Source organism: Gorilla gorilla, chromosome 1, assembly GCF_029281585.2.
Source record: "Gorilla gorilla gorilla isolate KB3781 chromosome 1, NHGRI_mGorGor1-v2.1_pri, whole genome shotgun sequence".
Taxonomy (NCBI): domain Eukaryota; kingdom Metazoa; phylum Chordata; class Mammalia; order Primates; family Hominidae; genus Gorilla; species Gorilla gorilla.
This window is the reverse complement of record NC_073224.2, coordinates 13,694,844-13,707,200: the sequence shown is the minus strand read 5'-3', so window position 1 is coordinate 13,707,200 and position 12,357 is coordinate 13,694,844. Positions and strand designations below refer to the sequence as shown.

The following is a 12,357-nucleotide window of genomic DNA, read 5'->3' as shown; positions in this document are numbered from 1 at the left end:
GACCCAAGTCATAGACGGGGGCTCAGAATCAGAAGTCATAGAAAAGTAATAGAAAAGAGCAACTGATGCTGAGAAAAGTGGGTAAGCTAATTATGTCATTGACACTGTGATGGATTTTGCAAAGCCTATTGTTATCAGTTACCTAGATAATGCTAAGTACCTATACACAAAATGCTAAAGACACATACACATATAAAGAGAAAGAAAGGAAATGTCATGGCATTTCTAGAAACAAATTTCTGCATATTGAAATGTCTTAAAATCATGGTAATGAATTATCCCCTTAAAAAAATGAAGTTAGGTAAGATTCAGAGAGGTAGAGAGGCTTTGAAGTATATTAGGGAATTTCAATGTAATCAAAACCAAAAGGAAGGAATATTTTATGTTGCATAAAAGTTGCTGGACTGAAATTCAAGACAGCCTAGCTAACTGTGTGGGCTTGAGGCTACAGAGTTAGACAGACCAAAGCCACACAGTGTCCAGGAGGCACTGATAAGAATTTGGATCTTTCCCCTGAAAGAAATAGCCACTGCATAGAATTTTACGTGGGGGAGTAATATGACCTGATTTATATTTTTGGAAGGTAATGGGTGGGGAATAGATTGCAGGGCAGCAAAAGTGGGAGCAAAGAGACCGGTTTGAAGTCCAGGGTGAATGTAGTGGCTTGGATTAGAGGAGTGGTAATAGTCTGGAAATAAGTGGTTTAGATTTGATGATAGCTATCCAGAAGGTAAAATCAAGAAGACACGAACTTTGACTCAAAGGGGAGGTAAGTGATAAATGTCAAGAATGACACCTGGTTTATGCAACTAGGTGAATGTTAGAACCACTCATTAAGATACAGGGCTCTAAAAGAGGAAAATGTTTAGAATGTGGAAGGATAAAGAGCTTTAGAATGTTGAATTCAAGATGAATCTTTGGGAGTAAGGTCCTATTTGGAGGCAAAAGGTCAGAGTTACTTCCTCTGTAAGAAAGGACATCTGGGCTGGGTGTGGTGGCTCACGCCTGTAATCCCAGCACTTTGGGAGGCCGAGGCGGGTGGATCACGAGGTCAGGAGTTGGAGACCAGCCTGATCAACATGGTGAAACCCTGTCTCTACTGCAAATACAAAAATTAGCCGGGCGTGGTGGCATGAGCCTGTAATCCCAGCTACTTGGGAGGCTGAGGCAAAAGAATCACTTGAACCTGGGAGGCGGAGATTGTAGTGAGCCGAGATCACGCCACTGCACTCCAGCCTGGGCGACAGAGTGAGACTCCGCCTCAAAAAAAAAAGAAAGGACATCTGCTGTTTTATTTGCAGGAAAGAGTAAGAATATTAAATGTCATTATTATAGATGTTTTTAACAACTCAGTCCCTTGGTCTCTGCTCCAGCTTATTTTCAGCTACCTATGAGCAGAAGTGTTCATTTGAGTTTGCAACACACACACAGACGCACACACGTGGCACAACCACAAATGTACGTGCCACTGTTGTTATAAGGTATTCCTTGCTTGTCTTGGTCTGTTCAGGCAGCTGTAACAAAATACCTTAGACTGGGTAATTTATAAACAACAGAAATTTATTGCTCACTGTTCTGGAGTCTGGGATGTGCAAGATCAAGGTGCTGGCAGATTCAGCGTCTACTGAGGTCTTGCTCTCTGCTTCATAAATGATGCCCTCTAGCTGTGTCCTTACATGGTGAAAGAGGCAAACAAGCTCCCTCGGGCCTCTTTTTAAAAGACACTAATTCCATTCATGAAGGCTGAGCCCTTGTGACCTAAGCATGTCCCATTTCACATCAATATCACCACTTTGGGGATTAAGTTTCAACATATGAATTTGGCAGGGGGACAAAAACATTCACGCCATAGCACTGCTCACTCCAGTTATCCTTGGCACGGATAAATTAATTTTATGATTTCTTACAGTGAAAATCTCCCTAGATACTCAGTTCAAAGTGCTTACATCTATTAATAGCTACCTCAGAACACAACTGTCTTCATAACCAAGCCATGTCCCTTTGCTAATACTCACTGCCACTCTCTAAAGAGTTAGGCAGTTTCAACATTCTAAATCTTGCTTGTCAAAAAGATGAGATTTTTAAATATGAAACAAACATAATTGAGGCTGAACTCTGGGATGCAGGACAGGTGATCAGTCTGTAGACAGAAGTTCAGGGAGGCAAAGTGGGGCTCAAGGTAGCTAAGGTTCTGTATCTGAGGCCCAGGAAATCAAGCTGGGAAGCAGGATTAGTTATTTGGGAGAGCTCCACGCATAGCAGGAAACAAGGAGACTACAATCTCTTCAGTCCTGCCTAAAGCAGAATAAATTTAGAATTGTTCCGAAGTTAGCCCCTCACCCTTCTAACTTTTACTATTAAAGGGCTGGTCTATTTCTCTTTGGTAAAGGTTCTGGCCAGGCCATGACATTTTTATAATACTGGAGAATTAATACATGGAAGGAATAGAAGATGCTCATGTTAATTCCCCAGGACACTGTCAAGTGGGAGAAGTCCCAAATAGATACCTCTGTTTCTGCCTCCTTCTGAACATCTACCTCTCTGAGGTGGGAGGCTATTCAGACTTTGCAGAATCTACTCTTAAGTTTCTTTCGCTTGCTTGCCCTCCTCCTTTTAGGTCATTGCTGCAGGGCTCATGATGATGATTGCCATCATTTGCCACTCTGAGGTTGAAATCAATAAATAAAAGGAAGATCTTCCAAAACTATTTTATGTTCCCATATGGCCTAGGGCACACACTCCTGCTAATAATACTCTGTATTACTTTAAACCACATGGGCTATTTAAAGGGACCTCTTGGAGTGAAGTGATAGTGAAACAAGGCATATGGATAACGAGTCACTTCTCTTGCCGTCCTCTTTCAGAACTCAGTTGTAAAAATTAGCAGGGTATTTGCACAATAGTAGCAGCTGTGGATGGAGGTTGAGGAGAATTTGATAATAGTAAAAGCAGCATGAGATCCCTCCTCCCTTAAGTTTGGTTGATGCTGATTTGAAAAGTGGCCAGCTGAGATACAGCCCATTCTAAGGCCTAATTCAATGAATACACTGTTAGTCAACAAGTGTTCTGATTAGCTTGAACGGGCAGTGTTATTTTCCCAAAAGAAAATAGAAAGAAAGCAAATGTGGTATACACACAACATGGAATACTAAGCAGCCATAAAGAAGAACGAGACCATGTCTCTTGCAGGGACATGGATGGAGCTAGAGGCCATTACCCTTAGCAACCAAATGCAGTTTTATTATCCTGAAATAACACTGCCCATTTGTTTTCTGGCTTTGACAAATGGGTGTCGTAAGTACAGATTCAAACTAATATTTTCCAAAAAGTTTGCAGACTACAGTCTAACTGATAAAAATGTTGGCGGGAGGCCAGGCGTGGTGGCTCACACCTGTAATCCCAGCACTTTGGGAGTCCGAGGTGGGTGGATCATGAGGTCAGGAGATCGAGACCATTCTGGCTAACACGGTGAAACCCCATCTCTACTAAAAATACAAAAAAAAAAAAAAATTAGCTGGGCATGGTGGTGGACGCCTGTAGTCCCAGCTACTCGGGAGGCTGAGGCAGGAGAATGGCATGAACCCAGGAGGCGGAGCTTGCAGTGAGCCGAGATCGCGCCACTGCACTACAGCCTGGGCGACAGAGTGAGACTCCTCAAAAAAAAAAAAAAATGTTGGCCGGACATGGTGGCTCATGCCTATAATCCCAGCAGTTTGGGAGGCCAAGGTGGGCAGATCACATAAGGTCAGGAGTTCAAGACCAGCCTGGCCACAGTGGTGAAACCCCATCTCTACTAAAAATACAAGAATTAGCCAAGTGTGGTGGTGGGCTTCTGTAATCTCAGCTACTCGGGAAGCTGAGGCAGGAGAATCACTTGAACCTAGGAGGCAGAGGTTGCAGTGTGCCGAGATCATGCCATTGCACTCTAGCCTGGGCAACAAGAGCAAAACTTCATCTCAAAAAAAAAAAAAAAAGTTTACATTATGATTAGCTCCATAGTATTTAATAGAAAGGGTCTTGAACTCAAGTAAAAAAATCCTTGATGGACCAGCGCAAATTTACATAAACGATCTAATGAACAGAATAACTTTGACCGAATTTTCCAGTTACTTTTTCCTCCCTTCCTTTTCCTTCCCTCAGGCTCTGGCATGCCCTCAATGGACATTATTGTGGATATTTTGGACAGCGAAGGCTCTTTGAATTATCACAGACAAGGGATTTCATTTTGCCTTGTGATGTTACTGAATATCCCATAGAAATAAAAGAAGAAAGCAAGTTCACAGAGAAGCAAAAATATGAATATCCTCTGATATTTGACGGGGAAAAGTAAGACCATTAGCTCTTCTTTAGATAACCATACAAGAATCAAACTGTTGAGATGCTGTGGCACTGTCCTTGAGATGGAGAATTCAAGACAAGAGGCCCAGAACTTTTCAATAATTTTGTAATCCAGTGGAAGGGAGATGTATGTAAACAAAGCTATAATTGGTAGTACTTCTGGGAACATCTGATTCTTAAGACAGTAACAGAAGGGCAAATAGGATTTAACCAAAGAAGACCAAAGGTGCAATAACTTGTTAGTGGGGGAAATTTGAGCATGCTTAAAGGCATAGGGGAGGAAGGATAGAGTACAGAATGTGAGAGAGAAGCTATTTTCCACTTTTACAATCTTCAATCCTGGTTTTAGACGTCCTTTGTCATAATGGAAAAGATCAGTACTCTGAGTTTTCAATATCAGTGCAGCTCAACCCTAGATGGTGAATGTCAAAATGTCCAGCCTTCAGGGGACCAGACCTGCCTGGACTGGTTACATCTCACAGACCAGCACTAAGGGAGCCAAGGAAGATGAGTCCAAATGGAAAGAAGCAGAGAGGGATATCAAAACTAAAGTCCTTTAGGGAAATCCCAAGTGCACTCAAGGCTGGAAAGACCCAATGTCATTACCTAATTCAAAAGATGGTAGAAGGGTTCTAAATAGGAATTGAAGCTAAACATCAGAAGCCACACAGGATTTGGATCAAAGCAGGAACAATTTGAAAACAATCAAGAAGGGTTCCAGGTGACCCCATCAGAGTGTTCAAGGACTACTTTGGCTGGCCAGTAAGGAGCACTGGAGAAAAAGCTGGCTGAGATGGAAGAGGTGGTGTAGTAAGCCAAGCTTCAAGATGCAGTAAAGTTTACCAAGCAAAGTTGCTCAGTTTTACTTTGGGCAATTGCTTAGCCTCGAATGTTCATATATCCTAGTACTTAAGACAGGATTCTAATTTGTCCATATGCGTCTTCTTCTCTATACTGTGAGTTCCTTGAAGACCAGGACCTTGTTTTATATATCTTTGTATAAAACAGTTCATAGCTCAGTGCTCACCACACAGCAGGCACTCAAAAGATATTTGTGGAACTAATAAAGAATGACTAATGGAGAATATCACAAGCAGAGGGAGCAGATGTGAATAGTAGACACAGAAGCATGAAAGGGTATGGTACATACACGACAGCTTTAGCGTAGGACACGTGCTCATGTTATGTTGTTATTGCTCAATAATTATGGCTTATCTGTAGCAAAATGGGCCTTCTTCTGTAGAATGACTTCATCTCAGGACATAGTATTTCTTGTCTTTTGAAAATGTTAAACAGAAATATCATTCAACCCAGCAATCTCATTACTTGGTATGTATCCAAAGGAATATAAATCATTCTACTATAAAGATACATGCATGTGTATGTTCATTGCAGCACTATTCACAATAGCAAAGACATGGAATCAACCTAGGTGTGCATCAGTGGTAGACTGGATAAAGAAAGTGTGGTACATATACACCACGAAATACTATGCACCCATAAAAAATAATGAGATCATATCCTTTGCAGGAACATGAATGGAGCTGGAGGCTATTATCCTTAGCAAACTAATGCAGGAACAGAAAACCTAATACTGCATGTTCTCACTTATAAGTGGGAGCTAAATGATGAGAACAAGTGGACGCACAGAGGGGAACAACACACACTGGGGCCTACTTGAGGGTGGAGGGTGGGAGGAGGGAGAGGATCAGGAAAAATAATTAATGGGTACTAGACTTAATAGCTGGGTGATGAAATATCTGTGTAACCCAGATATCTGTGTAACCCTCATGACACAAGTTTACCGAAATAACAAACCTGCACATGTACCACTGAACTTAAATAAAAGTTAAAAAAAATAGTTATGACTTTCTAAATATATACATAATTAAGTTTTGACTATAAGGGAAGCCTCCTTGAATCATACGGAAGTCAAGCACTGGTCTTGTAAAAGAGGTTTCCTAGTTCCTAATATAGAGTTTCCCCTCCCACTCCCCAAGGGCTATTAGTGAATTTAAATACATGAAATGGCCGGTCATGGTGGCTCAGGCCTGTAATCCCAGCACTTTAGGAGGCTGAGGCAGGCAGATCACTTGAGGTTAGGAGTTCGAGACCAGCCTGGCCAACATGGCAAAACCCCATCTTTACTAAAAATATAAAAATTAGCCGGGCGTGGTGACGTGCACCTGTAATCCCAGCTACTTGGGAGGCTGAGGCACAAGAATTGCTTGAACCTGGGAGGCAGAGGTTGCAGTGAGCCGAGATTGCACTACTACACTCCATACTGGGTGACAGAGCAAGACCCTGTCTCAAAAAATATAAAAATAAATAAACGGAATGTTCTGGTTGAGTAGGAGTTGCTGTAGTTTCTATAGAGGAATATTTGGGAAACCAAGTGGTATAAGAGTTGAGTGCAGAGATACTGTCATTGGGACTGATGCCATAGGAACCAAGAAATGTGGGCACCAGAGAAGGACATAATGGATCTTTGTTTAGTTGGCAGAGAATAAAAGGTATGGGTATGTACTTATTCTTGTATCTTTATATGCAGATGGAGAAAAATGAGCTCAATGTCTCTACTTTTCAAACGCACACCTCCCAAGGCCTTTGAAGTGGAACAGGATTTCAAGTTTTTCAAGTCTCTTTCTTCTCCTAAGGTAGCTTAAAAAAAAAAAAAAAAGAAATGGCAACAACAACAAAACCTTTGCTTTTGTTTTTCTGAATTCGAATATGTCCAGCAATATAACATATTAATTTTTATTGATGGTATTACAAATTACTATAAACTTGGTGGCTTAAACAATACAAATTAATTATCTCCCAATTTTGGAGGCCAAAAGTTCTCCATGGGGGCTATACTGAGGTGTCATCTGAGCTGAGTTTCTTTCTGAAGGCTATAAGAGAGAAGCCCGTATTCCTTAGCTTGTGGCTCCCTTCCTTCATCTTCAAAGCCAGCAATGGGCCAGACATGGTGGCTCACCTCTGTAATCTCAGAACTTTTGGGAGGCGGAGGTGTGTGGATCACCTGAGGTCAGGAGTTCGAGACCAGCCTGATCAACATGGCGAAACTCCATCTCTATTAAAAGTAAAAAAATCTGCCAGGCATGGTGATAAGCGCCTGTAGTCCCAGCTACTCAGGAGACTGAGGCATGAGAATTGCTTGAACCCAGGAGGCAGGGGTTGCAGTGAGCTGAGATCGTGCCGCAGCACTCCAGCCTTGGCAACATAGCGAGACTCCCGCTCAAAAACAAACAAACAAAAAAGAGCCAGAAATGTGTCCCCTCTCTGACCATGTGGTCACATAGCCCTCTGACCCAGCATGAAAAATTATCTGCTTTTAAATATTTATGTGGGCCGGGCACAGTGGCCTGTAAACCCATCATGTTGGGAGATCAAGGTGGAAAGATCCCTAGAGTCCAGGAGTTCAAGACCAGTCTAGGCAACATAGTGAGACTATGTCTCTATTAAAAAGTTGTTTTAAAAGTAGCGGGGCATGGTGACAGTCCACCTGTCGTCCTAGCTAGTTGGGAGGCTGAGGTGGGAGGATCCCTTGAGCCCAGGAATTTGAGGTTACAGTGAGCTATGATCCCACCACTTCACTTTAGCTTGGGCGAAAGAGTGAGACCCTGTCTGGGGGAAAAAAAAAGAAAAAACAACGAAAGATTAAAGTGATTAGACTTGGCTTATCTAGATAATACAGCATAATATGCTTCTCTCAAGGTTCTTAACATGAATCATATCTGCAAAGTCTCTTTCGCCAAGTAAAGCAATATATTCACAAGTTAGGAAGTAGGAGAAAAGGATGTGGACATCTTTGGTAGCTGTTCTTCTACCTTTCACAGACAGACATGTTTTTCTTCAGTGCAGAATTAAGAGAGAAAAGTGTACTGCTGTTCATTCTATTTCTAATTTTAACACTTCTAGAGAACAGATATAAAATGATTCTTTAGGCTAAGGTCTAGCATTAATAAAATTGATTTCCTCAAGGTTTTCCACAAAATAAACCAAAAGAACCTTTCTAAATGTATCTCCCATTACCAACCTACAGTTACCCCACCCTCTACAAATCACACTAATTACTGTTTCCTGAGCATTCGTCTCTGTCTTCTGCCCTATAATTTAGTTCCCCTGGGATGTCCTTGCCATATCTATAACCTCTTCCATCTGTCCACGTCCACCCTATCTTTGTAATACATAGGAAGGTTAGCATACAGGGGCCGGGTGCAGTGGCTCACGCCTGTAATCCCAGCATTGTGGGAGGCCGAGGTGGGTGGATCACGAGGTCAGGAGATCGAGACCATCCTGACTAACATGGTGAAACCCCGTCTCTACTAAAAATACAAAAAATCAGTGGGACGTGGTGGTGTGCACCTGTAGTCCCAGCTACTCAGGAGGCTGAGGCAGGAGAATCGCTTGAACCCAGGAGATGGAGGTTGCAGTGAGCTGAGATCGTGCCACTGCACTCCAACCTTGGCGACAGAGTGAGACTCTGTCTCAAAAAATAAATAAATAAAAAAAAAAATTAAAATTAAAAAAGGTTAGTATACAGGATATGGGAAGAACTCCTAAAATCAGTGAGGAAAAAAGAGACGATTCCACAAAATGGTTTAAAATAAAGTGGCTGAGCAAGATGGCGGAGGAGGACTCCATAGGAGCCCTTCCTCCACAGAAGCCAGATTGACAAATACCAAAAAGTCTGAAAATATCAAGAGTTGGTGTTTTGTGGCACAATCAGAACACTAATCTGCTGATGGTAGTGGTGTAAATTGGTAGAACCACTGTGGAAAGTAATGTGGCATTATCTAGTAAAGATGAAAATAGGCCTATCCTATTAAATGTATACCTTAGGGAAACTTGAACATCTCCTTAGGAGACAGGTAGGAGAATGCTCAGAGAAGTGCAGTTTGCAATAGCAAATCCCTGAAAGCAGCCTAAGTGCTCATCAACAGGATAATGGGCAAATCAATTATGACATATTCATAAACTGGAATACTATAGACCTGTGAAAGTAAATGAACGAGAGTAACGCTCATCTACAGGAATGATGGTTTGAAGCAACTACTGAATGAGAACAACTTTGCATAAGTATATCCATAACAATTTCATTTATGTAACAGTCAAAAATAGGCAAAACAAAACAAAATGTTGTTTGGGCAAGAAACATGTATAAGGTAAAATTATATAAACAAAAGCAAGAGAATTAAAAACACAAAATTCTGGATTGCCATTTATGTCTGAGGGTAGATGAGCAGGAGTGAGGTGAGGGAGAGCTTCACATACGGAGCTCAAAGTTGGCGGTGTTGTTCCAATTTGTAAGACAGGGCAGCAGATCCACAAGCGTCCACTGAATGTTCAGTATGTCATTATTCTTTAACAGTATCTACCTTCAAAGTTGGGGGTGTTGTTCCAATTTGTAAAACAGGCAGCAGATCCACAAATGTCCATTATGTCCTGAATGTTCAGTATATCATTATTCTTTAATAGTATCTACCTCATATTTAATAAAATATTTAATCTTCAATTCTTTTCAAATGAAACAATTTTCAAAAACTTTACCTTTCTGTCCAAATGGAGCTCAGGTACCTTCTTTTCCCTGAAGACAGGGTGCTAAGGAGGGAAGCCACAGGGTGTGGAGCCTAACAGACTTAGGTTTAATTTTAGATAAGTTCGTTCTTTCTTTCCTCATTTGAAAATCCTTCAGAGGGTTTTTGTGAGAATTAAATGAGAAAATACATACCAGGTGCACTTTAGTTTCTCAATAAACATTAGCTCCACTTTCGCCAAAGGCTCCATGTCTCCCTGCTTCATGTCTCATAACATGTTATATTATCGTGTTCTACATTAAAATAGAATTATTCAGCTGGGTGTGGTGGCTCACGCCTATAATCTCAACACTTTGGGAGGCTGAGGCAGGTGGATCACCTGAGCTCAGGAGTTCGAGACCAGCCTGGCCAACATGGTGAAACCTGTCTCTACTAAAAATACAAAAATTAGCTGGGCATGGTGGCAGGCGCCTGTAATCCCAGCTACTTGGGAGGCTGAGGCAGGAGAATCCCTTGAACTCAGGAGGCAGAGGTTTCAGTGAGCCGAGATCACGCCATTGCACTCCAGCCTGGGCAACAAGAGCAAAACTCTGTCTCAAAAAAAAAAAAAAGAAAAAAAGAATTATTTGTATATTTACTCTACTTCCCATCCCTATCACTAAATCATAAGCTCTTTATGAGCAAAGATACATGCATAGCCTGTAACAGATACTCAATTTTGTTGAATAGGACTAAAATAGTACAACCTAGAAATAAAGATTGGAATTCACTTTTAACATTCTCTTTCAATTTAGAGATAAGAAATCATTTTTTAAGTAACTTAACTGAAACATTAAGTAAATTTGGAGAAATCTTTAGAATGAGTTTTAGAGCCCTTGAAATGAAATAATTGAATGCCCCACATATTTTAAGCTTTACTTTTTTTTTTTTTTGAGACAGAGTCTTGCTCTGTCATCCAGGCTGGAGTGCAGTGCTGTGATCTCGGCTCATTGCAACCTCCGCCTCCTAGGTTCAAGTGATTCTTCTGCCTCAGCCTCCCAAGTAGCTGGGACTACAGTCACCTGCCACCACGCCCAGCTAATTTTTGTATTTTTAGTAGAGACGGGGTTTCACCATGTTGGCCAGGATGGTCTCGATCTTTTGACCTCGTGATCTGCCTGCCTCGGCCTCTGAAAGTGCTGGGATTACAGGCATGAGTCACCGTGCCCGGCCGCTTTATTCTCTTTTTACCTCAGTTGGTTGGTAAAACAACAAAGGTTGAATGCTAAAGTTAAATTAAAATGCCTTTCCCTTAGGACTCTGATTTTCACCAGCAGTCTTGTTTTGTCCATTCCTTTTCATTTTCAATTATGTAATATTTATCTATTCACTTCTTCTGTTAATTTCTTTTTTGATGTATTGTGACCATGAATGATGATACAGTGGTACTAAATCTTACAATTGAATAGCACCTTGCTATACATATGATTTCATTTGATTCTCATAACTAGGTAACAGGGAAGTCCCTTGTCTAAGATTACACATCTAATAAGTGAGAGTCAGGATTTGAACCCAGGTATTTCACCAGTGATAGGATGTGCCCCTTTCATTAAACATTCATCCCTTTGTTTTGCAGATTCGAAGATATCCCTTGGAAGGTTTCGTGACTGAAAACAGAGAGGCAGGGATTGTTTTTGGCTCTCTGCCTATATACAGGGTGAGTTGGAGTTTCTAGGAGTAGAGGGGTCACAGAACAGTAGAGAATCTGCCATCTCATTCCTGACCCTGGGCTACCAAGCAAGGTTGGAGAAAATCATACAGTCAGTTGGACCGTTGCTTCCAAAAACGTATCATGTGCAGTCCCAGAAAAGTCTTGGACTGTGTGTGTCAATGACCGGGTCCCTTGTCTCTGCCATACCACGAGGTGGTTATTTTGAACGTTACTCTGGTGGCTCGTCAACTACAGGGTAAAATCCAAATGCCCTTGCTTGGCTTATAAAACCTCCAGGATCCACCCTCTTTTTTCACCACCTTCTCCTCATACTCTGCCTATATTCCAACCACATGAAATTATTTTCCGTGCCTTAAGCATCACTGGTCTCTCCAATACCTCTGAAACTGTGCCCGTGCTGCCCCCCTGCCCAGAATTCATTCATTTCTTGTTTCCCTCCAAATCCCTACTCATCCTTCAAGTCTCCACCCCAGGTAACCTTTGTTAGACAACTAATTAATTAACCCAAGAAATAATAAGCCAGAGACCAAATATTTCAAATTAACTTATATCTTAGATGTTATCATTCCTAAAAACATGTTGTAATAGGTATCAAATACTTAAGCTAACAGATGAAGCTAAAGGGTGAACTATCAAGATTTAATAGTGAATTTCTAAAAGGTAGACGGAATGCAGTGTCTCACACCTGTAACCCTGGAATTTTGGGAGGCAGAGGCAAGGAGACTGCTTGAGCCCAGAAATTCGAGACCAGCCTGGGCAACATAA

At 41.5% G+C, this 12,357-nt stretch overlaps 1 protein-coding gene and 1 long non-coding RNA gene across 2 annotated transcripts in view; one reads left to right on the top strand and one right to left on the bottom strand.

Annotated features, from left to right (window-relative positions):
• Positions 1–12,357, bottom strand: part of LOC129532157 (uncharacterized) — a 190,391-nt gene that overhangs the window by 126,232 nt on the left and 51,802 nt on the right. The gene's annotated exons all lie outside the window — the stretch shown is intronic.
• Positions 1–12,357, top strand: part of WDR64 (WD repeat domain 64) — a 149,604-nt gene that overhangs the window by 131,659 nt on the left and 5,588 nt on the right. Inside the window, exons 24-26 of the mRNA XM_031015516.3 lie at positions 4,141–4,326; positions 6,890–6,995; positions 11,497–11,577. Coding sequence (XP_030871376.3) covers positions 4,141–4,326; positions 6,890–6,995; positions 11,497–11,577 — 373 coding nt within the window. The remainder of the gene's footprint in view (positions 1–4,140; positions 4,327–6,889; positions 6,996–11,496; positions 11,578–12,357) is intronic.